This window comes from Vicugna pacos, chromosome 11, assembly GCF_048564905.1.
Source record: "Vicugna pacos chromosome 11, VicPac4, whole genome shotgun sequence".
Lineage (NCBI taxonomy): Eukaryota > Metazoa > Chordata > Mammalia > Artiodactyla > Camelidae > Vicugna > Vicugna pacos.
Genome location: NC_132997.1, coordinates 48,121,291 through 48,146,237, shown reverse-complemented (window position 1 = coordinate 48,146,237; position 24,947 = coordinate 48,121,291). Strand labels below are relative to the sequence as shown.

Below are 24,947 nucleotides of genomic sequence, written 5' to 3'. Positions count from 1 at the left end.
CTACGTGTAATCAGTATGAAAAATTATTGAGATAGTTGACATTCTTTTCTCCATATGAAGTCTTTGGAATCTGAGTATTTTACACTTACAGCACACGTCACCTCGGCCCAGCCATGTTTCAAGTGCTCGGTAGCCCCACATGGCTGGTGGCTCCCGTACTGGACAGCCCAGGTCTAGATCATCGACAATGAAACACGTGTGGTGTTGGGAATTGGGATGGGAGTTTCCACTGGTCCTCCTGCTCAGGCCTGAGCTACCTCCTTCCAGCCTGGGATGTCCCCAGTTCCTGAAGCCCATTGTGTGGGTGCCTTGGAGGTTTCTGTGGCTTGACTGGGAGTTGGCTGGCAGCCGGCAGGGCCACGTCTGTTGTGGAGCTGTCACTCTTGACTCTGATGGCTGAGTGATGTGAGGACTTCGTATTTGGAGAGAAGGCCTAAGGGCCGAGGATGTTTCTCAGAAATCGATACCTCTGTTTATCTCCCTGGCTGTCAAAACCTTGGGAGTGCCTGCTGCCAGCCTCCTGCTGGGGGGCTCTGGAGCCCTCAGGACCCAGGACCTCAGCTGTCAGTAGCGGTCCCCCCATACTCCCCCCTTTCCCAGGAGACTGAATGCTGTTTGAGCCCTGCTTAAGTCTGTCAGTGATCAGCAAATGGGTAAATTGCGTCTCTATTAGCACCTCTGTCTTCATGCCAGGACTTGTTTATTTTACAGATAGATGGCTGTTTCCTCTTCACGACCTGTTAGTACATCAAAGTGACATTGATGAGGCTTGACAGGGTGATTATTCACGTGTGGGAGGCAGGAGGACAGGGGAGTGAATGGCTTGTGCTTTCAAAACATAAGGAATTGGGTTCAAATCCTACCCCTGCCACTTAGCTCTGAGCTGGTGCAAGTCCCTTAACTTCTCTGAGCTTGTACATTGGGGATGATAACAGGACCTACCTATGGGGTTATTGTACAGATTATATACTACAATGCATGTGAGGCTCTTGTCTTGGAAGAAACAACCATTACACACTAGTCAGTGCTGTTCTTTCTCCCTCATCTCTGGTTACGTGTTTTAACTCCCACTGGATAGATTAAGAAGTCCCTAGAGGATTAAATTGACAAATCATTCTAGAAGCTGAAATCTCCCTGTGGTTTCAGAGACTTTTAGTGAAGTGACGCCCTACTCTGTGTCCAGGCCTTGTTCTAGAAGCAGGTGGCAGGACAGGAGGCAGGAAATCACTAGGGGAAGAAGGCTGGATGGGAGTATCTCATGGTAACATGCTGGTCATTCAGGAACCCAATAGGCACTCGACAAACACTTGTTACACAAGGAGTGCTATTACTACAAACTGTCCTGGGCATTTTTAGTTCGGTGACAGGCATTAGCCAATCCATGATAGTTTAGCCAAGACACGTACCTTGAGCCAATTCCAGTTAGATTTTGGGGGTATTATCTGGAATGGGGAAAAACACACACATACACACATACCCATATATATGCACACACGTATATGTATACACACCCACATACATACACACCCACATATATACACACACCCATATTTATACAAATATATACACACACATATATGTAGGCTGAACTGAGCTCAGTTTTAGGAAGGGGTTGAATTTGACACACTGTCCAGTGGACCCTGATCTGACAGGGGCCAAAAAGGGACAGAATTCATCAGGGATGGTTTAAATGAAAAGATATTAATGAAGGGACCACAGATAGAGTATGAGCAGGGTTCAGGGAAGGAATGTGGAATGCTGAAGCACCCAGGAACTGGCAACGGGGAAAGCCACAGGGTATAGATGTGACGTAGCTTGAACCAGGCAGATGAGGACAACACTCTCAGGGATGGCAGAGCAATGACATGGAAGTAACCTGGGTTCCTGCATGACCTCTTGGAGCCAGATCCCCTTGCCTGTCTGGACTGCCCACCTCCCTCTGTACAGTGACATGAGAGAGAAATAAATAGCTGTCCCTTTAAGCCACTCTGTATCAGAGTCTCTGATACAGTAACCCAGCCTCTACCCTGAAAGGCTGGTGTGGTTGCAGCAGAGGGAGGGAGGGAGGGAGAGAATGTTAGCAGATGAGGGCCTGTAACCATGGGGCCTTGTAGCTGTGGTAAGGAGTTTGGATTTTATTTTCGGGAGGATGCTTCCATGATTTGATTTACATTTTAAGAAGAACATTTTGACTGGTATGTGGGGAATAGAATGTGAATAAAAAGTGAACCAGGGAAGGCATTGCTCTGGTTGTCCAGGGAGGAGATGCTGGTGCCTTGGTCAAGGATGGTAGCAACAGAATTTGTGAGTCAGATTCTGGATGTATTTTTTTTAATTGAAGTATTGTTGATTTACAATGTTGTTTTCTGGTATACAGCATAATGATTCAGTTATACAATATATATTCTTTTTCATTACAGGTTACTATAAGATATCAACTATAGTTCCCCATGCTATACAGTAGGACCTTGTTTATCTATTTTGTGTATAGTAGTTAGTATCTGCAAGCCCAAACTCCTGATTTATCCTTCCCCCACCTTTCCTCTTTGGTAACCATAAGTTTGTTTTCTATGTCTATAAGCCTGTTTCTGTTTTGTAAATAAGTTCATTTGTGTCATTTTTTTTAGATCCCATATATAAGCGACATCATACGATATTTGTCTTTCTTTGTCTGACTTACTTCACTTAGTATGATAATGTCTCGGTCCATCCATGTTGCTACAAATGGCATTTCTTCATTTTTTTTTAATGGCTGAGTAGTGTTCCTATATTATATATATACACCACAACCTCTTTAGCCAGTCATCTGTTGATGGACATTTAGGTAGCTTCCATGTCTTGGGCATTGTAAATAGTGCTGCTATGAACATTGGGGTGCATGTATCTGTTTGAATGAGTTTCCTCCAGATATATGACCAGGAGTGGGATTGCTGGATCATATGGTAACTCTATTTTTAGTTTTTTAAGGAATTCCCATATTGTTCTTCATAGTGTCTGCACCAAATTAGATTTTAGGTATGTTTTGATGGCAGATTATAAAGAATTACCTGGTGAATTTGACTTTGAGGTATTTGTATGTTCAGGAATAAATGAAATAATATAAAGTGCTTAACACAGGCCGTAGCACAGAAGTATTACTGTTGTTTTAATAAAGGCTTCCTGACCTTGATGATGTAACTTCTCCCTGTGGGAGATGCTGATGGAGCTTAGAAAAGAAGCTCATGTTTTATTAAACAGCCCACTGCTTTGATGTGGGTTCACGGGGTCTCAGACCATCCCTGAGGCTGGTTCTCAGGGAGAGAGGTCAGTGGGTGTGGCCCAGGACCCTGAGAGACCCTCACTGCTGCAGTCAATCTGGCTTGGATGGGTAGAAAATTCGCTCGTCTGTCCATCCCACTAGAGCACCTGCTATATGCCAGGCCGTGTTCTAGAAACGGAGGGAATGGTAACAACAAGATACCCTATGTCGCTGCCTCCATGTTGCTGTTATTCTTTTCACTGGGATGGACAAAGAAAGTGAGGCATCTTTATTTTTCTCTAGCTCTTCTAGCCTTCCCCACAAGCCCCTCCTCACCTGCTGGGAATTGCAGACACTCAAATGTGCTAAATAGTGAAACTCCAGTCTCTTCCCGATTAAAAGCCCAAACTCTCAGAACCCTCCTCTGTTGCACGAATGGATTGTGGGTGTACATCAGGCTTTACTGCACGAGCCAAGGGAGGGAGGGAGCCTTGATGCTTGGGGCCCCTTGAGCCTGGCTGCTGCTCAGATTGGGCAAAATAATCTCCTTCCAGAAGCCTAAACAGGTAAAGAGCAAAGCGTTCCCTCCTCTTTTCACTTTGTCCCTGGGACATCGCCACCTGTAGGCCTCACTGCCGCCTGCCTCCTCCTCTGTTCCTTGTTCTCTTCAGTCATTCACTTCCTTTTACTTTCTTACCTGAACATCCTCTGGGCCTCCTCCTACTGGATTTGGCCTCTTTTCCCCATTTGTCTGGGGCTCTGAATGTGAAGTGGCTTCCAGGTAGGGTGGACTGATTTACAGATAAATTTTTAGTGTTAAGTATGTCCACTGCAATACTTGGGACATGTTTATACTAAAAAAATTATTTGTTGCTTATCTGAAATTCAGATTTACCTGGTGTCCTATATTTCATCTGGCCACACTACTTCTAGGGAACTTGATTATGGGGGAGAGGAAAGAAAAACACATTTAGTATTTTCAAAATATTATGTCTGATAGAAGTCTTCGCCCCTGCTGGCTTCTTGGCTGGACAGACTTACAGGGACTTCAGAAAGAAGGAGGCTGCCCCCCACCTCCTCCCTAGCATGGGCTGTTCCCAGTTCCTCAGAGGAGCCCATTGTGTGTGTGTGTGTGTGTGTGTGTGGAGAAGGCAGGGGAGATGGTGAAGCAACCAACTTTGGCTTCCTGCCCTGCGTCCTCCAATCACACCACGCAGGCCTCTCTGGGATGTGAGTAGCCCCATCCTGCTGGCAAAGCTATTGCTTACCTAGAACTTTTACGAGGACATTTTTATTGAGCTATAATTGAAAAGAAAAAAAAAAAACACACTCCAAGACATTCCAGATTTTTCTCATAAGCCTGCTTCAGGCATTCATGAATGTGTGTGTGTGTGTGTGTGTGACATTTAACTTTGCTCTCTTCTTGAAATTAAGGACCAGAATAAAGATGAACTGGGAGTCTGGAGAGCCTGTAAAATGCTTTTCATTAAGCAAATATTCTAGTGTTTGGAGAACCAGGGTGTTATGTAAGAGGGCTGTGTTTGTCATTACGATCTAATATCCTAATGTAAGTTTACAACCATATCTAAGAAACCTGTAATAGAATGCAGAGCCTCTTATAGATGTAAAAGTGCATGGCAAAAGTTTATAAATTGTATGCATCCATTTAAAGGAATATGAAAGTAAATTCAGATTTTGGCCTTTTAGAAACAGCATGGTCGTGACCACCCCCATTGTGCCCCATTGCTGTTCTGAGAAGCTGCAGGGGAAAAAGTGAGTCTCTCTTGGAATCTGTGTGACCAGCCCTCCCATCCCCGACCTAGGCAGTATGGAGATGTTGATCTTCCTCCCCAAACCCCTGGCTTTCTCAGCAGGAAGGAAAGAAACACAAGCTTTTGTCGAGGACCTATTGTGTTCCGGGCATTGGGCTGCTGCTGTTTCCATCCTCCCAACAGTCCTCTGTAATGCTGTGATCCATCCCATTTTCACTCTTGAGGAATGTGAGGTTCAGAGGAGTAAACTATCTGCCCAGATGACGTAGCTTGTTCAAGGATGGAGTCTGAGTGAAACCCCGAGTCCACGTGTGTGCGAGGCTCCCATTCTTCCTGCCACCCCATTCCCGCCCCAGGTAGCTCAACTCGGTGGTGGTGTACGTTATGATCTCCTTGCCTAGAGAAGTCCACGGGATGTACAGAGTACTACGTGTGTGGTGTGATCTATAAGGGGCTGTGAGAGCCCCTTCATCCCACCCTTAAGTTTCTGCTTAGTAGTCCTGCAAGTTCAACATCTAAGTAAAGCAGTGCCTTCCCAGCTCCCCTCTTAAAGTGTGCACAGGATCCTGGGGAAATTAACCTGTCCTCCATTTTTTATACTTGCCCTTGTGTTTTCTCACATCTGCCTAATTGGCAACACTTTGCTCCAGTTGCTAGTCAGGCTGGCCCTAGCAGTCAACAGCACTAAGCTGGAGCCCTGGGAGGCTTGAAAGCTAGTGTGATAGGGTTCCATTGGGTCCTGGGAGCCCCATTATGGGCCCAGAGGGTACAGGAGACAAAGCCTGAATAGCTGTACAGGGCTATGAAAGGGAGAGTGTTTTGAGGGATGGGCTGATGGTGGGCTCTGAAGTAGCAGCTGGGGTACAGGAAATCTCCAAGGGGGGATAATTCTAGGAGGTCCCCAGGAGAGAGGCCAGGCTGAACAGATGTCAAATAGCTCAGGAAGTTTGGATGAAGAGATTAGTGCAGAAACCTGGGGGTGTAGCATGAGAGGAGCTGAGTGACCTGGGAAAAGGGAGAACCCTGGTAGCTGCGTCCTCCTGCCTGCCGAGGAGGGCGGGAGCTGGGTGGGTAGGGGTGCTGTCAGGTGTTTCCCTTTCAGTTTTCCTCAAGCCAGGCTTCCCCAAGGCCCCAGTGGCTGCAGAGTTCATAGTTCAGCTGCCCTCCCCAACCCCACTGGGGAGGAAATGGAGGAGGCAGGTGTCAGACCAGACTGGGAGCTGGAGGCCAGCAGACACACAAGGGGCCTCCTGGTGGCTGGGAAGTCTTGGGCCTCTCAGCCGGAGACTGATGGCTGGGAAGGTAGGGCAGCTGGAGCTTAGGACAGAGCTTGGGAGAGGAGGGGGATGTTCCATTCCTGGCAGCCTCCCCACCCCAAAGCCTTTGCCACCAGCATTCCCCGTGGGCCCCTAACCGTCTTCTGATCTCTAGTGGGGCTCTGGGCAGATAAAAGCCAGGGCTCTGTTGTCCTCTGTACTCCTCTATAGCTCTGAAGCATCTCATCTTCGAGCCCTCTGCGCAAGGGTGGATGGGTATGGCTACTCTGTCCTTTTCTCATTTGCCTGTTTCTCCAGAGGCTGATTTAGTGGTTAAAAACTGGGACTTTTGGTCAGACCTGGCTCTGCTGCTGTGCTGGTTACCTATTGATATACAACAAACTACCCCACATGTTATTGACTTAAAACAAGAGCATTTTTTTATATCTCATGATTTTGTGGGTTCTTAATTCAGACAGGCTCAAATGAACTGTTCTTCTGTTCCATGTGGCATTGACACCTATTCCAGGTGGTATTTAGCTGGCAGGTGTGCTGGTCTGGGGAGTCCAAGAAGAGGTCACTCTAATGTCTAGGGTCTTGACAGGGAGGCCAGAAGGCTGGACTCACGAGGGCTTGTCGACCAGTTCGCCTACACATGGCTTCTTTAGGCTGGTGGTCTTGGGGGAATCAGACTTCTTGTGTGGTGGCTCAGGGCTCCCAAAGAGAGTGTTCTAAGAGACTCAGGGAGAAGTTTGCAAGGCATCTTATGACTCAGCCTCAGAAGTCTCAGAATGCCACTTCTGCCCCAAATTCTATTGGCAAACAAGTCACTAAAGGCCAACCCAGAGTGAAGGCTCAGGAAGTGTTTAAGAAAATAGGCTTGCTCATTTTGTGGTTTGGTTCTACCACTGCTAGCTAAGTGACCTTGAGAAAGTTTACTTAAACTCTCTTAGAACCTCAGTTTTTGCATCTATAAGATGAGAATATTAGTAGTAGTATCTACCGCTATGGCTTATGGGAATTAAGTGATTATATATACGTATCTCATGTTAATGCCTGGTCTGGAAACACCTTCTCGTGATCACTGATATCTACAGTTTCCTTTCTTCATGGGCACCCCACGAGACTACGTTTCCCAGCCTCCTCTGCAGTTGGGTGTGACCGCGTGACTGAATTCTGGCCCAGAGAACTAGAGGGGAAGTGATACATCAGGCCTCTACATCCTCCATGCTTGCTCCCCCTTCCACCCATCAGCTGGTGTCGTGAGAGAGAAATAAAGCTTTGTTTGTCAGAGCCATCAGCCTGACTAATACCCGGGTACATAAGATCTCAATTAAAGTTAGCTGCTGTCTGGCTTAACCTCTCTGCCCCGTGTCCTTGTCTGTAAAATGGGATGATAAAGGACCTACCTCATAGGGTTGTGAGAACTAAATGATATGTACAGTTGATCTTTAAACCGTGAAGGGGGTTGGGGGCACCGACTCTCCAACGGAGTTGAAAATTCACGTGTGAAACTTATAGTTGGCTCTCCTTATACGTGGTCCCTCCGAATTCACGGTTCCTCCAGATCTGTATCAGCAATTCACTTTGGTGGATTCAACCAACCATGCATTGTGTAGTACTATAGTACTTACTATTAAAACCAGTCTGTGTATAAATGGACCTGTGAAGTTCAAACCTGTGTTATTCAAGAGTCCGCTGTATAGTTTGACTTGCTGGCCTAGCTCTTTTTTGATCACAGTTATTTCATCTAAATTCTATAACCTGGTCATCATTACCTTTTTCTTCAAGCAAGATTATCCATAATAAAGCCTCCTGAAGGTTTTAAAAGGATAACATGTGAATTTTGCAGTATTTTAGGCCTAAAGCCAGTAATAGTGGCACCATTTTAATTCAGAATATTTCCTGAAATCCATTTGCTGATGGATTTCAAAACCTAAATATATAGAATAGGATGTTTCTAATTTTTAAAGTTAGTCAATTTATTTTTTATTTTTTAAATTAGGAAATATTTTAAGAATACATAAAAAAATAACAAACAGCTGTATTCCCACAACTCAGTATGGCCCTAACATTTTGCCATGTTTGATTTGTGTTTTCTCTAAAGAAAGAAAACATTATGAATGAAACTGAAAAAAAAAGATGCATGATGTATCCAAAGCGCCCAGCATACATCGTACCTGGCATATGCAAAGCAGTAATTATCAACAAATTTTTATAACACTGAATTTTGAAATTATTTTCGATTTACAGAAAAGTTATAAAGATAACAGAGACATTTCTTATATACTCTTCACCCAGCTTCCTCTAATGTTAACTTCTTCTATAACCATGGTATGTTTAGCAAAGACATTAAAAATTGACGTCACACTATTAACTAAACTGCAGACTCTTTTCAGATTTTACCAGTTTTTCTGCTTATACCCTTTGCTGTTCCTGAATCCAGTCTGGGGTGTCATGTTGCACTTAGGTCAGCTAATTTTTAATTGTTCATTAATTAGTTCATTCATTCAGTGCACTGAGAGTGCTACCAGCTTTCAGTCCGAGACTGGGGGTTCTGTGCAGCTGTTGATGTCAGGGCCCTTGTTCTGTGTATTGTTACGATAGTCGCGGCTTTCAGTTTTGAGAGCTTGCCACATGTTGTACAAAGCACTTTCTACATGCCCCACGTAACCCTTCCATCAATCCTGTATGTTGGCTATTACTACGCCCACGTTAGAGGTGGTGGAAACTGTGGGATGGGGGGATTAAATGAGTTCACATATCTGGTAAGGGGCAGAGGTAGAATTTGAACCCAGGCAACCTGGCTCCAAAATCACACTCTTAACACTACCCTACTTCTTTCATGAGGCTGCTCTATAGAACAGGAGGAGCAGATGCATCATCACACACCTCCTGGGGTAAGGGTGACAGATAGGAAGGCTTCTTGGTGGAGGTGCCAGTCTGGAGGTCAACCTCTGTTTCCTTGGTTGCTCTGGGGAATGTTTGGCCTTCTTTGCCTTCTGAGGGTTTCCCTCCCTTTTCTACCTGTAGCCCCAGATTCTGAGCCCAGTTCTTGGAACCCCAAGAATGTAACCTGCTGCATCTCAAGCTCCAGGCCCAGCATGCAGCTCTGCCCCAAATTCTGGGCTCTCCACCCCAGCCAGCAGGGGCAGGCTGCCCACATCCATCTCCCAGAGGTTGATTTAGAGACTAGCTTCTGGAGCCGCTATTTTGGATCCTGCTGACCGTGCACAAGCAAGAAATAGGCACAGGGGCTGAGTTGTCAGCCTAGGGGCGGGGCCAGAGGGAGATCCAAGGAAATTGGGAGCGAGCGGGCTGGGCTACTGAATGGGTACTGGCTCTGTCTGCTCTAGCGAATTATAGGCCCCACCAACCTAAGGATGAACCGAGAAGTTTCCAACCCCAGGTTGGAGAGGGGCCCTGCCTGATTGGGCCCAGCAGCACCAGCCTTCTGCCATCCTCCAGCTGACAAGTAAATGTTTACCCTTTGAAAATGGCCCAGAAAGCACCTGAGGCAGCCAACTGCCAACTGTAATTAGGACCAAGCACTGCAGGGAGGATAGCAGAGGAGCTGCTGGCCAGTACCTGCCCTTAGAGGCCAGAGCCCTGGATCCAGGAGGCAACATCCAGCCTCGTTTTAGCTTCTCTGAGCATCAGTTTGTTCACCTGTAAAATAGGGATATTAATTCCTACAGGCCAGACAAGGCCATATACCTTTGTGCGGTTTATAAATTGCAGAAGGAGTGAAGGGGGCCCAAAACCCAGCCTGTGCTCAGCTCACTAAGCTGGGCACTGTGGCTTAGAGCTACGTCTGCTTAGGAGGAAGGGACACCTTTTCCTTGACCAAACTGTTTGCCCAGGAGTGCTTCTGTCTAAAAGGCTGCTGTGGTCAGAGGGGGCCCCTCTTTCTGATTTGCAGAAAGGAAAAGCACCTGCCCTCTGGAAACAGAGGAGGTGATAGAGAAGAGCAAAGTCTCCTTAAGCCCCCAGGAGAAGGCAGGGCTGGCCCCAGAGAGCCTTGGTAGAGAGTAAGGAGGGGGGCTCACAGGTAGCCCAGGGGGACAAGATGATCTGGGAAGAAGGTGTCAGGGTAACCAAAGGGTGAGATGCTGTGTACAGGCAGAGATGGGAGGAGAGGAAGTGCCCTCTGGAAGCGAGCCCAGTCCTGGGGTCCCACTCCCACTAGTGACCTTTGTAGAGAGAGCCCAGGAGCAAGGAGCTGTACCTGAGGGCAGGGTCATAGAGAATATGGGAGTTACAGGGACCTTGAGCGTAGGAAAAGCCTGCTGAGAGACAGCCTGCTGGAAGAGGATGACAAAGCACCAGGCAAATATAATTCAGAGTGACAGGTGATACCACAAGGGGTAGCCTGAGGAAGAACACTTCACTCAGGCTTGTGGGGTCCAGGGGTGTATCCAGAAGTGATATCTAAACTGAGACCTCAAAGAGACCCCAGTGAAATGGGTGAGGATGTACATTCAGGTGGTGCTACCTGAAGCAGGTGCAAAGCACCAAGAGGTAAGAAGAGTACAGTACACTCCGGAAACTGCAAATGGATTTACTATTTCTTAATGGCACGATGTATGGGGACAGAATTAGAAGAGGTACATCTGGAGACATGAGAAGTTCTCAGATAATGAAGCAGCTATGCTTGGTCAAGGTGTCCTTCAGGGGTTGTAAGTGGAGGAGTGATGCGATCAGATTTTCGTTTTAGTCAGATATCTGGGGGCTGTGTGAAGACTGGAGGGGCAAGGTTGGAGGCAGAGAGACCATCGGGGGCTGAGCAAGAATCCATGTGAGAGGTGAAGTGGCTTGAACTTGGGCAGTCAGCAAAGATGAAGCTAAGGGAGCAGATCTGAGCCCTATCTAGGAGGTAGAATTAGTAGGTAAATTAGAAGAGAAGCAGGAGTCCAGGGTGACATTCATCACTGACTTGGGTAACAATGCCTGTCAGAACCCTTCACTAAAATGGGGAACTAGGAAGGGGAGTGGGTCCGGGTGGAAGGTGGTAAGTTCAGTTTGAAGTTCAAGAACAATATTCGAATGGAGGTGGCCGGGAGAATACAGAGGTTTTGTGCTCAGAAGAGAGAATCGGGCTGCACAGGGGTCTGAGCATCATCAGCCTAGAGATGTGGGCTGGGGCTGTGGGAGCACGGGGACCCCCAGGAGAGCAGGAACACTGAGGGAGAGAAGAGGCAGAGGCCAGAGCCTTAGAAACCTTGATGTTTAAGGGTCTGCCAAAGAAGGCAAGGGCTAAGTAGGAACAGTCAGAGAGGTAGAAGGAAAGCCAGCCCTACTTAATCCTCATAAAAACCTTGTACCAGTACAGGCGAGGGACCTGTGGGCTTTCTATATTGTTTTATTTTATTAGGGCACAAGATGTAAGAAACTCGGGGCCAAATGTTGCCCCATCACAGAACCATCCTTTGCCAGGATTTCTGGCTTGTCTGCTCCCCAACCCTATCCTCTGGTTTAATGCCTCTCTTAGGTTTCTGTAATTTTAGTCAGTCCTTTTGAAAGTAGAATGAAAATGAAAAGACTGGCTGGATTCAGGAGATGCAGTTTGTGCACAGCAAGCTTTGATAGTCAGTTTCTGACAGACTGGGCATGGGGAAGGTGCTGACACATCAAACTCTGGTCTTTATTCAGACGATGGACTCAGACTTTGTCTCCAGGCTGCCATCATGAGTTGGCAAGCCTTCTGGAACCTCATGACCATCCTGAGAGTAAGCCACTGCCCCACAAACCACCAGAAGATCTATCTTTATTATGATGAACCTTTTATTATAGAGACAGACTGAACTCTCTTTTGCATAAAGAATCTTTGGATTGGGTCAGGGAAATCCACCTGCTAAAGGTCACCAGCCAGTTCTCCCTGCCTCTGCCTCAGCTAAGCCCCGACTTGCTATTTACATCTGCAGGTCACTGGGAACAGCAGAGACTGCTGTCCCCAGGGCCAGGCTGGTCGGTTGAGTCTGGGATCCTGACTGCCACCAGGTCAGAGCCGGCCCGTCTCCCGCCCTAGTCGGTTGTCCAGAACCTGAAGCTGCTGGAGGAAGCCTGAGTTGGGGCAGATATCGCGGTGGGCCTGCACTGTCTGGATGGCCTCCACCAGCGTCATGTTCTCGCAGATCATGAGGAAGGCCAGGACAACTGTGGCAGAGCGGCTCACCCCCATGGCGCAGTGTACCAGCACGCGGCCTGCAGGGAGACCCAACCCAGCATAAACCACCGGTCCTTGCACTGCCCATCCTTTGGGGGATCAGAGATGCTTCTGGCCATCCAGGAGCCCACCTATCACAGCATCCTGGAATACTGACACTGTCTTCACTTTCCTATGGGGCAACTGAGGCCTAGAGAGGGAAGGGACTGGCTCAAGGTTGCACAGCAAGTCAGTGGCAAGGCTAAGGTTAGCAGCTGGGCTTCCCTTCTCCTGGTCCGAAGTGCTTCCTCTGGCATCCTTTGCAGCTTTGGCATGGTGGTGGGGATCAGTACTCCTGAAGTCCCCTGGGTTTGCATCAGATTAAGGGGGTGTTCACCTACCTCCCTTTCCCCTCAGTTCTGCCCTCTCCCCTGCCCCTGCAGCTCTGCAGCAAGGCCTCATCTTAGAGAAACCTGCTCAAGAGACTTTGCTAGGGCCTCTTACTGAGGGATACAGTTACCATGACAACCACACTGGTCCTTAGTTATATCTATGATTGTCAGTTTCCTGGGTGTCCCTGAAGGGGATGCTTACTAAATGGTAGTAGCTATTTGCCCCATGGGGTAGGAAAGTTGCTGAAGGACCCCGCCATCAACCCCAGATCCCACCTACTCCCCACCTCCACCCCAGTGCCTTCTCCAGCCACTGACCTCGGGGGACACTGAGGGCAGTTCGGATGTATCGAGCAACAGGCAGAAAGTAGACACTGAGGTTGAAGAATGGGTTGTCATCAGCCTCGATGCCATAGTAGTCCACGGGCATTCCACGGTAGAACTTGGCACCTGTGTCCACCTGAAACTTGCCCGCAGCAACATTCACGATGTGCGTGATGCCCAGCTGAGTCAGCCTGTACTTGTCCCGGGCTGCATACCTGCAGGTAGGGCACGGGGGGAGTTGGGAGGTGGAATAGAGCTCACTGGGTCAGCTGTGGCTGAGCTGGAACTTGCCCCTTTCCTCCCCTGACATCCCCCTCCAAGGTAGAGACTGGGACCAGTGAACTGGTCTCAGGTGAAGAGACTCCTCTAGTAGGAGTTCAAGACCCTCTTCCACTCAGGCCAGCTTTTCTGGAGAGCAATTTGGCCACATGCATCAAAAGCCTCAAAACTGTACACTTACGTTGCCCCAGCAGGTCTCCTTCTAGGAACTTAAAGATACAATCCCAGATATGCCCACAGACATGTGTAAACTGGATCTCGTTGTATTTAAGATGGTGAAAAATTGGGGAAAAAATTACTAAGTATCCTCTAATAGGAGACTGACTGTATACCATAAGTGAAATACTATGTAACCACAAAAATGTCTTCAATGGATGCAGGTGAACCAGGAGAGGTGTTTGTGCTATATTGAGAACCTGGGGAAAATGCAGGCTATTTAAACAGAACACCATTCAAAGTGTTTTTTAAAGTATGTCATGCAATTCCATTTTTTAAAAAAAGCTTTCTATACAAGGCAGATTATGAGATGGGATTATCAAATGCTACCATTTTTGTAAGGAAACAAATCGTGAAAAAGCATTTATGTATGTTTGTATATGCATCTTTAAAAGTCAACAGGGATTTTATTACTGTTGTTGTCTGTGGGAGTAGGGGGATACATATCTGCCATATTGTTAATGAGATATTGATCCATATTTCTAAAAATTAAGCTAACCTTAGAAAATCCACATACATTGATCTATCTGTTCTAAATGTTAAGGAAACTTTTAGGGAAAAGGACTCAATTCCACTCTCTATACACCCTGGAGAAAAGTATGTGTTCCCAGGACACGTGTACTAGAATGTTTCTGGGATCACTGTTCATAATAGCCCCAAAGTGGAAACAGCTCAAATAGAATGGATAAATTCTGGTGTATTCATACAAATGAGTAGTATATTCTTAGGTAGCAACAAAAAAATGAATGAACCCTAGCTACAAAGAATGTCAGCAAATCTCCCAGTTTTGAGTAAATGATGCCTGGCCCAAAACACACAATCTGATTCTATTCATGTCACCTTAAAAGACAGGCAAAACTAACACAAGCACGCAAGCGGTGAAACTGTAAAGAAGAGCAAGGAAATAATTACTTCAGTAGTCAGTCATTATCCACAGGGAAAAGAGCTATGATGAGACGGGTTCAGCAGGGGCTTCTGGGGCACAAGTAATGCCCTGTTTCCTGACCTGGGTGGTGAGACTGTGTGTGCTCTGTGCACTTTTTTTTACGTGTGTTCTATTTCCACAAAGTAATAATAACATGAAAGAAATATGTAGAAAGAGATTGTGAGAAGCAAAGTGGTGCCACCTGCTCCTTACAGGGCTCTGGGAGAGGCTCCCCTTCTGCTTCCACCAGCCCCCATTAGGGGCTGGACTTACGCATCTCCCAGGAAGAGGTTGGGCCAGACTTCATTGATGTGGCTCAGCATGGCAGCCCGTCGGACCAACAGCAAGCGCTGCAGCGAGGCCAGCGTGGGCGGCTGGTAGTGGGGCACCCGGACTGCCCCATGGATCTTGGGCCTCCGGAGGTCCTGCTTCTGCAGCGAGTCCATCCTGGAACAGAGTGGACGTTGCGGTGGCCAGGGGCAGGCTCCCGCAGGTGGATCCAGCTGACAGGGAGGCCCAGGCCTGGTGGGTGCTTCAGGAAGGGCTTCAGATATTTCGGATGTGGTTCTTAACCAGCTCGGCTGAGGCTGAGGCCTAGATCCTTTCCCCAGGGAACAAGGGAATCAATCCCTTGTCACTGCTGTGGAGCTGGGAAGCCCTCTTTCCTGCTCTCCCCAGAGGCCCCTGATGATATTGGAAGTTTTGTTCAAGGGGCCCTCGGAGTTCCCTGTTTGTAAAAACTAGTCAATGCATACCCCATTCCTTAAGTTGCTGGTCTCTTGGGACTTTGTAGGGAAAGGGACCCCAAATGGCTGTGGCCCTCAGAGCATCTAGGAAGACCCCCACAACCGGGCAGCTCATCTCAAGCCCCCTCCTCTGCTACTTCTAGGACTGATCCTCAGGCCCCCACTCCTCCCATTTTCAGATGCTGGAAGGTCAGAGCCCATCTCTGGAGCGAAGGGCCTAGGCTGTAAGCTGACATTTGTTAACATTTCTATACTGAATGAGCCAATGCCTCTTAGGGTGTGGGAGGTCCCTACTGTACATTGGAGGAAGCTGAAGGTCAGGATTAATTTTAAGTGATGCCCAAAGCCACATGGCTGCTAAGTAGCAAGGCTAGAGTTTCACTCCAGCTCTGTGCTCCTTCGTTTCCATCCCCAAGCCTCTGAGTTACCACCTTTGGGGATTCCAGAGAGTGATCACTAACCCATCTGTCTCTACAGGGGAGCCTGGTGTAGCTGTTACACATCTGTCTATAGGCCCTGGGATTTTCCTCCTTACCCCCACGACTCAGGCCAGAGCTGCAGGTCAGGCCTCGTGCAGGTTGGGTGGCTTGTGTCAGGAGACAGCTGGCTGAGGGCATCCGAGACCCTGCAGAGCTGGGATGTCAGTGGCACCAGAACCTGGGTCTGGTGCTGGGCTGGGAAGGAAGGCTTCTCTTGGCTAACAGTCCCTGGCCCCCTCAACCAGTAACTAGGGAAGGTACAAACTGGGAAGAACTTCTTTGCTCTTTGATAAGCGGTGCCAGGACCAGGAAGAGAAATAGGCACCCAGGAGGCCACTGGCTTGGCCAAGCTCACCCAGCGGGCAGTAGGAGGGCAAGGCGGAAGTGAAGACCCGGTTTTCCCCTTCATCCCCCACTGTGACCTCTCAGGGGAGGCTGAGTGGCCTGCCACCTACCTAGGGCATGGTTTGGGTCTGGGAGTGGGGGAATGGGTGCAGGGACAGGTCTCAGCATGTGAGCGGAACCGGGCCAGGGCAGGTTCCGCCCAGAACACAAAACGTTGTGAAGCGCCTAGAATTCTAGTTCCTCGCCTTGGAGTCTGTAGGGGTGGGGCCTAAGAGTAGACCTAGGCCACTGTGGACTGAAGTGCAGTCCCTCCAAACCTCTCTGCTTGGCATCTCTTTGGGATTAAAGGCTCTTGGCTCTGGAACTCCCTATAGAGATGGGAAGCTACCTGAATTTGTGGGAAGAGAACGTTAGAGGGAGGGTGGAGAGCTCGGCCACAACTCATTCTGTGGTCAAGAGCAAATTATCTGCTCCTATCTGGGCCACAGTTTCTCTTCCTCATCTTAAAAATGCTGGCCTTGCCTGACTTTAAGGAATCTCTGCAGGGTATGACCTGAGAATGAGAGTGGCTGGGTTTGCAGTAACAGATGGTGACAGGGGAGGGCGCAGTGTAGGGTGTTGGGATGGGGAAAGTCCAGCAGCCACACTGGTCTGGACCTACCAGGTGGGGCTTCATGAGCCCCAGGTTGGGCGAGACGGGGTTTGGGAAGCCTGGCAGGCGGGCACAGGCCTCTGCACTTGGAGTAGGGTAAGGCTGCCACCCAGTGGCCAGTGGGTGCCTTGCAGCCCATCTGTACCTGGGAGCTGACAGCCAGGCTCCAGGTGAGACAGAACTTTTCCTGGCTCCTCCTGGAGGCTCCTGGGAGGAGAAGCCAGCAGGGAGGTATGGGATTATTGAGGGTCGCTGAATCACAGCCCATGCCTCAGCCTCCCAGGGGCCCTTAGCCCAGGTCTGGAGAAGGGGGCCTTTTCCTGGAACTTAGAGGTATTTCTTACTAGGCCTCACCTTGGACCTCACACCTGATGCTCATGGATGCACCCCTTACCTGTGTGCTCTGTCCCACAGGAGTCCAGCCCACCTTGTCAGCCAGAATCAGGCCTAGCTCCCACCCAGCAACTCCTCCGTCATTTTCCAGAAAAGGGGAGCTGATGAGGCAGCTGCAGCAGCCCCCTGGTTTCTGCCACCCCCAGACCTGGACTCCTGAGGTCCCTGCCGGACACCTCCTGTATGTCCTCGGCCACCGCAAGCTGAAGCCCGGGCCCAGCGTCCAGCAGGGCCGGGCCTGGCCTGGCCCTCCTCCACACTCACACTGGTGCTCGGTCTGCCCCGGTCCTGCCTCTTCTCCCTAAGCTGAGAGCTGCGTCTGTGGGCAGCTGCTGTTTTCAAGCTCAGACACTTGTTTTCTGCCTTTGTGCCTCGCCTCTCTTGCTCTCCCTGGTTGCCTCTGTCTGTCAGCCTCTCACAGGGGCTCCTGCTTCTCCACAGTCACCCAGCACACCACCCCGTGTGCCGGCTGCCTTTGGCCAAGGCATGGGCTCCGGGCGGTGGGGGCGGGGAGGAGCTGTCAGCCATCCATCTCCTCCGTGGAAGCTCCAGATGTTCCCCCAGTCTGCCCTCCTGCTTGCTCTCTCTGCTTCCCCCTCCTCCTCCCCAGATGGACCAGATGGGACTGTGTCCACAGGAGGTCTCAGGGCAGGACAAGTGAGGAGTATGGTGGAGGAAGGTGCCTCATGGTCGATGCCCAATAAATGGTGCATCTTACTATTATTATCACTACTGTTATTACTGCTGCCCTCTCAATCCTCAGCCACACCCTGGGTAGAGAGTAACTTTCCAGCAGGACAGTGAGGCTTGGTCTCTATCTCTTTGTGTCTCTTGATGTCTTTTTGTCCAAAAATAATTATTATATTCACCCACTTACTAAGGATGTACTATGTATCAGAGCTGAATACTTATGTCTTCTCCCTGAATCAGTACCCTTAAGAGTTAGATAATATTATCATTCCTATTTTGTAGATGAGGAAACTGAGACTCAGAAAGATTAAGCCATATGCCCAAGGTCACACAGCCAAATAAGCATGGGAGCCAGGATTCAAGTGCAGGTCTTCCTGACTCTACTATGCTTTGTTAGTGCCTCTGTCTCTGACCCAGTCCCTCCCCCAACCTAACCCAGTCTCTCCTCAGCACACACAGGCACAGGTGTCCTGGCCCTCATACCCAGCATGCTCTGCAGCCCCCCGAAACAGGGGCACTCACCCACCTGTGGGGGTATCTGGCCCAGGCTATAGTCTTCTCGGACGGGTACTTCGTGCTGCCGACTTCAAGCCGCCTGTCTCTGCACACTTGATGCTGTTTCTATTTTTTGATTGGAGTTTAATTATAAAGCATGATGTGCTGCTCCCCTCTTCTGTCCTCCTTTTGCCACTCCCAACTCACCCACTGGTCCCCTGGCATGGTCAGTGCCAAGCCCAGCCAGGCACCTGGCCCTGCTGGGAGCAAAGGCAGTCCTGCAGGGGTCGGTCTGTTGTATGTGTGTATGATGATCATGGGGCAGGAAGACAGAAGATTGAATAAGCCATTTTGAAAGCTCCCTTGGTCTTCAAGGGTGGTGTGGAGCATGCGGAAGGTTAAAGCTAGAAGGATCCTCCATGGAGCAGGACAGGGAAAAGACTAGCCAAAATCACACACAAAAACTGGCAGCCTTGCCAGCATCAGAACTCAGGTCCAGGGGCCTTTAGTTGGGAGCTGAGGATTACAGGACTGGCCCAGGATTAGGATCTGGAAGACTCAGGCTGAAGGAAGTATGGGCAGACAAACAAATATGTAAGTGGAGTTTAGAGTAGGCCTTTGGACCAAACTCAGCAGTTGTGTGTCTGGAAACCACTCTGCCCTCTGCCAAGTTCCTCCTTCCCTCAGAAGGCATTCCTGGCTCAGGCCTCACTGTCCCTTGAGGCCAGTGCGATGATCTAAGGTCACTCCTCATATACCCATGTGTCAGTACTCTTCCCACTTGCACCCCCAGACAACTGACACACACACAGATGTGTGCATACCCTCAGCCACACCTCCACTGGGTCTCTGAGCCTGCTGCGGCTCCCTGAGCCCTGGGGAGAGCTGGCGGTGGCAGCTGTGGCCAAGGGCTAACAAGAATACTTAGAATCCCCTCCCGCTGTCCTCCAATGCCCCCCACCTCCTGAGGGAACTTAGGGTTCCTGGCCGAGGAGCTTCAGGGCTTGGCTGAGAGGGTCATCCCTTCCTACCTGTGAGAACTGGATACAGTGGCTGAGAGGGAGTGCAGGCAGCAGGAGGAAGCGGATGGAGTTGCAGGCTCTGGGATGGTCCCCAAACTGGGCTCTTATCATCTTCTGGGTATCCACCTGGGCCAGAGGCTCCAGCAGCACCAACAGGACCAGCGCCTGAGTGGCAAAGTGGCAGAGCCCCATGACAGGGCGTAAGGACCAGCTCTGGGGGAGAGAAGAGCTCCATGTTACAGGTGGGTAAACAAAGGCTCAGAATAGCTGAGACTCATCAGGACAGAGGCGAGAGCTGCCAGATCAACCTGCTACTGCCTCAAGCCTCCATGTGAGGTCAAGTGGGTATGCATGCCAGGAGAGATGAGGTTGCAGGTTTGGGGTCCAGGGCACACAGAGAGACGACCTCCCCCCCAACCCTCTCATTTCTCAGAGTCCCCAGCCCCAGGGCTGCTGTGTGTCGTCACACAGGTTGTTCATTGCACAACTCCTGGGGCTCCAGCTGCACAGACTGTTTGGTGGATGGCACCCCCAGGAGTTGTGCAGCTCTGTAGCCCAACTAACCTCCACTCCAAAGCCTGCTGCCTAAAGGGGAAGATGCTGGGGTCTGAGGTCAGGGTTATTTAAGGGCCTGGGGCCTTTAAGGAAGTACGGTGATTGGGCATGATCAGCGATCTCCTGTTCTGCCAGTTCCCAAAACCTGTTTAGGGGAAAGAGGGCAGGATGGGAACATGATGTTCCTTTTCCCCTTTTGGCTCCCCACACTGCAGAGCTCCCCACAGCAAGTTCCCACCTACCCTAGCCCCATGCCTAATCCCAACCCCAGCTATTAGCCTCATTTTCTTCCATTACACTCACCCCCAGACTCTAAACCTAGCCCTCTGTCCTGTCCTAGTCCCCATCCCCAAGATGCTTATCCTCTGAAAGCACGTGGGAAGGGATCGCTATTGCTAAAGTGCTTCCTCTTGGCTGGGCTGGCTATGCCTTCAGAGACAAGACAGCTCTCATGGGTGACGGGCAGGGGGAGATCCAGGCCATGCACCAAGAAGCTCTTGGCAGGAGGAGAAAGCTACCGCTCTCCCAACTCCCAGGAGAGCCCCCACCCCCAAGTGGCAGCCCCTCTGAGCCAGTGGGTGGTGGAGTACAGTCAAAGTCAGGGTTGCAGAGAGATGAGGGAAGGAGTAATATGGGTAGCAAGAGCTGAAGGTGGAACAGGAGGAGTGGAGAGCAGCTCTGAAGATCTAATTTCCCATCTGACGGCCCCCACTGGGGATGTGAATGTAAGGGAGATGGGCTCTTGGGGCCAGACAGGGACAGCCCCAGCCTGGGCACGGTGGGAGAAGAAGGGCAGTGGGCCTTCTGCAGCTGCTCACAATCTGGTGCTCCTACAGCCACTCCCCCTGAGGAAGAGACGTCCCTGCCTCCTCTTAACTGAGCTGGAGGAGAACATGGCGCTGGTGCCAAAGAAATTGCAGCAGCACCTCAGTCACCATGTGTGGACGGGGAGCCTGAGAAGCAGTGTTGCTGCTGGGTGAGCCCAACTCCTTCTGGGCAGCTGGGGACATGGGGGACTCTAGCAGGAGGGAGGCAGCTTGGGGAGAAGAGGTACTGGGGATCTGTTCCCCTTATGCAGCTTAAGGACCATCTGCTATTGCTCCAAATGCACTGAACACAGAACAGGAAGGCCGGAGGTAGATGGATAGACTTGAGGAAACACCTTTATGTCCTAAAGGGGGCCCAGAGCCAGGGAAGGAGCTCAGGGAGGATCCCTCTGTAGATCTCCGAGATCATACTGGGTGGGCGTGAAGGTAGAGAGCAGGGTACCAGGTCCAAGGCAGAGAGCTGAATGGCATGGCGACAGGAGAACTTTACATGGAGCTTGTGTGAGGAGGTTATGGCTGATGGCAGGAGCATCTGTTCTTCTCCTTTGTGGGAATGACAGGGCTGACATGAGAATTATCTAAGCTCAGAGCTGTAGCTGCAGCCACACTTTTCCCCGAGGGCTGTGGCTGGAGTCCAGCCCTGCAGGGAAGGTATGCAGAGGGGTGGGAAGGCCCAGACAGCCCTCAGGGGCCAGGACTGGCTGCGCTGCTGCCTTGGTTGGGTTCAGGGGAGCCCCACAGGCTTTCAGCCAAGGAGGCAGGGCTGGTCAGCATCAAGACCGGGAAGGAGGCCTCACCTCTTCCATTTTATTCTTTCCTCCCCTTTCCCTTCTAGCCTTTCCAACCTCTCTCAGTCTGAAGAATCCTGGTGGGCTAGGGGATAAAGAGGGTCCTACCAGGGAGTTGCCTCATCCAGGCCCTGGTGAGACCCTGGGTCAGCAGCTTGGGGAATGAGGCAGGCCTCCTTCAACTCTCTGCCGACCACTCACAGCCCTGACATCCAACCTCTGAACTAGTCCCATCCACGTCCCCTTACTTCCGGTTGTACCCTTGCCCTCTGCCCATCCCTCACCTGACCTCTCATTTTTTTGTTTTGGTCCATCTTATTTGTTTTGTGAGGGAGGTCATTAGGTTTCTTTATTTGTTTATTTTTTAATGGAGGTACTGGGGATCGAATTCAGGACCTCGTGCATGCTAAGCATGCGCTCTACCACTGAGCTCTACCCTCCCCTGACCTCTCACTTCTCACTACACCCAGCCGTGGCCCCTCACACCCTGCCCGACCCTCACCTGGCCCCTCAGCTCCGGCCTGCACCCCGCAGCTGCTGGTCCAGCTGGCAGAGCTGGTGGAGGAAGCCTCGGTTGGGGAAGACCCATCGGTGCTCCCGCACGGTGATCACCGCCTGGCGCAGGGACAGCTGCTGGCGCAGCATGAGGTAGGCCAGGACCAATGTGGCGGAGCGGCTCACCCCTACCACACAGTGCACCAGGACCTTGGCTGCAGAAGACATCCTGGTAAAAGACCCTTTCCCACCAACCAGCCCACCCAGGAGCTGAGGTGGGGACCCAAGTTCCTTTCCCTGCTCTGCTTTGTGGCCCTGGGCAAATCATTCAGCCTTTATTGGCCTTGGTTTCCTGATCTGTCAAATGGGTATACCAACATCTGTTAGGCCTACCTTTGGGATGGGGTCCATGCTCCTTCATGTGGCTGACAAGACCCTCTGTGAGCTGCCCCTGCTGCCCCTGCAGCCTCATCTCAGGCTGTCTCACCCCAACCCTCAGCTCTAGGAATCCTGGCTGACTTTCAGTTCCTTGAAGCTGTCATGGTTCCTGGCCACCAGCCTCACCACATGCAGTTTCAACTACCTGTAAAACTTTTCCCCTTCTTTCAGTCTGACTAACATTTCCTGCTCATCTGTCAGGTTTCCACTGAGACAAGGCTTCCTGACCATTCATGATATCACTTGAATCACAGAGCAGCTCATCCTTTTTGCACGTGGCCAGTGAAGGCTGCTGTAGAGGGAAGTCCCTCCACCTCCCCAGTCTTCTGAAATGAGCATCCTACCCTGTGCTCCCATTGTGCTGCACAGTGGCCCACTCATCTGAGTAGCACTCATGATACTTTCATGTTTTGACTGTCTTTCCACCAGGGGCCCTGACTTGCCTAAGTGTGGATTCCCAGTATGTGGCTCAGTGCATGGCACAGAAAAGATAATAACGAGTTGGTGAATGAATGGATGAACAAATGAATGTCAAAGTGCTCTGGGTTGAAAAGTGCTATGAGCCATAGGCTTGTCTTTCCCATCACACAGATGAGAAACTCAGGTCCAGAGAGGGACGCTGGCTTGCCCGGGTCAGGCAGGAAGGGGCACAGTTCTCACCCCCATGAACACAAAGCCCAGGCTCCAGCCTCCCCAGGCTCCTTTTTTGTACCCTAGGTATTAGAAGGTTTTTTCCATTTGAAAGTACTTCGGGGCAGAAGCAGACATCTAGGTACCAGATGGTGATTTCCCAAGGCTGAGTGATGCAGAGGAAGTACGGTTTTGTTGTTTGGGAGACCTGGCTTCCAGCTCCAGGGCTGCTCCTAACTCGTGGTGTGACCTTGTATTCTAGGCCTCAGTTTCCATTGCTTCCTGTGAAACAATGAGGTTGGATAAACTGCTAGAACACAGAGCATAGGATTTTAAAAACCTGGTGGCTTTTTAGAAGCTAGGGGTGGGAGGGCACTGAGGTTTGAGAGGAAACTGGACATCCGCCGTGACTGAGCAGGATGGGATATGGGTTCTGCCCCTGAGTCCTACCCCCAGGTGTGCTGAGGGCACGGTGGATGAAGTCAGCTGCAGAGGAGAAGTAGGCACTGATGTCGAAATCAGGAAGGTCGTGGGCGGGCACCCCCAGGTAGCTCACGCTGCTGCCGTAGAAGTCAGGGCTGCCGTGACAATACAGGCCCCCGTGGGCGGCGTTCAGCACGTGGGTGATGCCCAGCTTCCATAGCTCAAAGCGGTTATTTGCCGTGGCCCTGGGGAGGGGGAAAAAGGGTTGCTGGATGCTGGCTGAGCCATGAGGTTCAGGAAGGAAGCTTTGCCTGGTCCCCTGCTTCAGAGTGATGGAGACATTAGGGTCCAAAGGGAGCCAGAAGGAACCCATGGGGTCCACAGCTCACAATCCCACTCTTGGGACCTTCTGGTAGGAGAGTTGGTGACACAAAGATTTAGCTTTAGCCCCTCTTTGCTTCCTTAGGCAATCTGCCCCTGCCTTGCCTAGGACAGGAAGGAAAGAATTGCTTCAGTCCTGGGAGTCAGCTGCCCCTCCCTTCTTGCCCCATGCCATACCATACACGTACATCCAGCTTCTCCTGGCCACTACCTCATACCTGCTTCTAAAATGCAAATGTTTAGAGGTGACACCTTCCCTGATTCACCTTCAGTCAGGCTTTCTCACCCACTCTGTGGCTGGGACCAGGAAGAGGAGCTCTCTGTCCACTCCATCTCATACCCCAAATCACCATTCCCCAGTCCTCTGCCCCCTAGACTCGCCTGTTCTTCTGGATGTGCCTCCCAGAAGACTCCAGGAACCTCTGGAAGCTCCCTTCTTTCAGGCCAGCAAAGTCCCGCTCCCCCTGGTGGCTACATCTGATCACTGCACTGCTCCCAGCACACAGGGGTCCTGAACAAAAGTCCCTGGCCTGGGGTGATCACAGTATTTGCCCTTGTTCCCACCGTACCCCCATCTCTGGTAAAGATCCCAAGAACTGTGTCTCCTTGTCACCACCCCCACACCCCTTTGTCCAGCTACCACTCACGCATCTCCTATGTAAAGGTTGGGCCAAACTTCATCCACGTGGTTGGAAGAAAATTTCCCTGCCCTCAAGAGCTCCTCCAGTTCCAGGATGCTGGGGCAAGGCAGGGCTTCGGTATCTCCCCGCAGCTCTGGGAGCGAGGCCTCCGCCATAGGACAGCCCACCCACCCCTCTGTCTCTGCCGTCACTCCTCTCTGCCTCTCCAGTGTCATTTCTCCTTCCTGGAGATTGGCAGGGACAGGTGGGACATCAGCAGTGACTCAGCAAGTCACAGGGGCCTCGAAAGAGAACAGGACATTTTCCTCTCCAAGTCACCCCTTAACCCAAAACTCTGTGACAATATGGAATCAGACATACCTCTGCAAGTCACTTTATCTTGCAACCTCAGTTTCTTTAT

General features: G+C 50.5%; 2 protein-coding genes and 1 long non-coding RNA gene across 9 annotated transcripts in view; 1 reads left to right on the top strand and 2 right to left on the bottom strand.

Moving 5' to 3' along the window:
* The window catches only part of LOC140699307 (uncharacterized), a 28,626-nt gene extending 10,744 nt beyond the window's left edge, over positions 1 to 17,882 (top strand). Inside the window, exons 1-2 of one of the 2 annotated variants that reach the window (XR_012077365.1) lie at positions 16,428 to 16,939; positions 17,184 to 17,882. This is a non-coding gene — a long non-coding RNA (uncharacterized lncRNA). Of the gene's footprint in view, positions 1 to 16,427; positions 16,940 to 17,183 lie in introns of those variants that run through there. The other variant, XR_012077364.1, reaches the window with a different exon arrangement.
* DUSP13B (dual specificity phosphatase 13B) lies at positions 12,041 to 19,561 on the bottom strand. Of its 6 annotated transcripts, none has more exons than XM_072971261.1 (5): positions 19,379 to 19,561; positions 18,379 to 18,473; positions 14,821 to 14,994; positions 13,122 to 13,342; positions 12,041 to 12,470 (listed from the first exon to the last, which is right to left on the bottom strand). In XM_072971261.1, the coding sequence occupies exons 1-5, from the start codon at positions 19,559 to 19,561 to the stop codon at positions 12,268 to 12,270; spliced, it is 876 nt and encodes a 291-aa protein (XP_072827362.1). In that variant the 3' UTR covers positions 12,041 to 12,267. The 6 variants fall into 6 exon arrangements, with proteins under 6 accessions (XP_072827362.1, XP_072827359.1, XP_072827360.1 ...); XM_072971258.1 differs by lacking the exons at positions 18,379 to 18,473; positions 19,379 to 19,561 and adding exons at positions 15,829 to 15,918; positions 16,228 to 16,335; XM_072971259.1 differs by lacking the exons at positions 18,379 to 18,473; positions 19,379 to 19,561 and adding exons at positions 15,829 to 15,926; positions 16,228 to 16,305.
* Positions 19,562 to 22,049: 2,488 nt separating this feature from the next.
* Positions 22,050 to 24,702, bottom strand: DUSP13A (dual specificity phosphatase 13A). Its single transcript, XM_072971263.1, has 3 exons — positions 24,554 to 24,702; positions 23,553 to 23,770; positions 22,050 to 22,249 (listed from the first exon to the last, which is right to left on the bottom strand). Exons 1-3 carry the CDS (start codon positions 24,700 to 24,702, stop codon positions 22,050 to 22,052), a joined length of 567 nt encoding a protein of 188 aa, XP_072827364.1.
* Between the last annotated feature and the right edge of the window lie 245 nt (positions 24,703 to 24,947).

What these genes read in the sequence shown, in the direction of transcription:
- DUSP13B (XM_072971262.1), bottom strand. Translation starts at nt 16,181, where the DNA reads ATGAAGGGGAAAACCGGGTCTTCACTTCCGCCTTGCCCTCCTACTGCC. An exon ending in AACCTCTTCCTGGGAGATGC is followed by an intron (nt 13,343 to 14,820) that starts GTAAGTCCAGCC and finishes CCCTACCTGCAG; the next exon opens with GTATGCAGCCCGGGACAAGT. An exon ending in TGCCCTCAGTGTCCCCCGAG is followed by an intron (nt 12,471 to 13,121) that starts GTCAGTGGCTGG and finishes GTCTCCCTGCAG; the next exon opens with GCCGCGTGCTGGTACACTGC.
- DUSP13A (XM_072971263.1), bottom strand. Translation starts at nt 24,702, where the DNA reads ATGGCGGAGGCCTCGCTCCCAGAGCTGCGGGGAGATACCGAAGCCCTG. An exon ending in AACCTTTACATAGGAGATGC is followed by an intron (nt 23,771 to 24,553) that starts GTGAGTGGTAGC and finishes CCCCCTCCCCAG; the next exon opens with GGCCACGGCAAATAACCGCT. An exon ending in TGCCCTCAGCACACCTGGGG is followed by an intron (nt 22,250 to 23,552) that starts GTAGGACTCAGG and finishes TGTCTTCTGCAG; the next exon opens with CCAAGGTCCTGGTGCACTGT.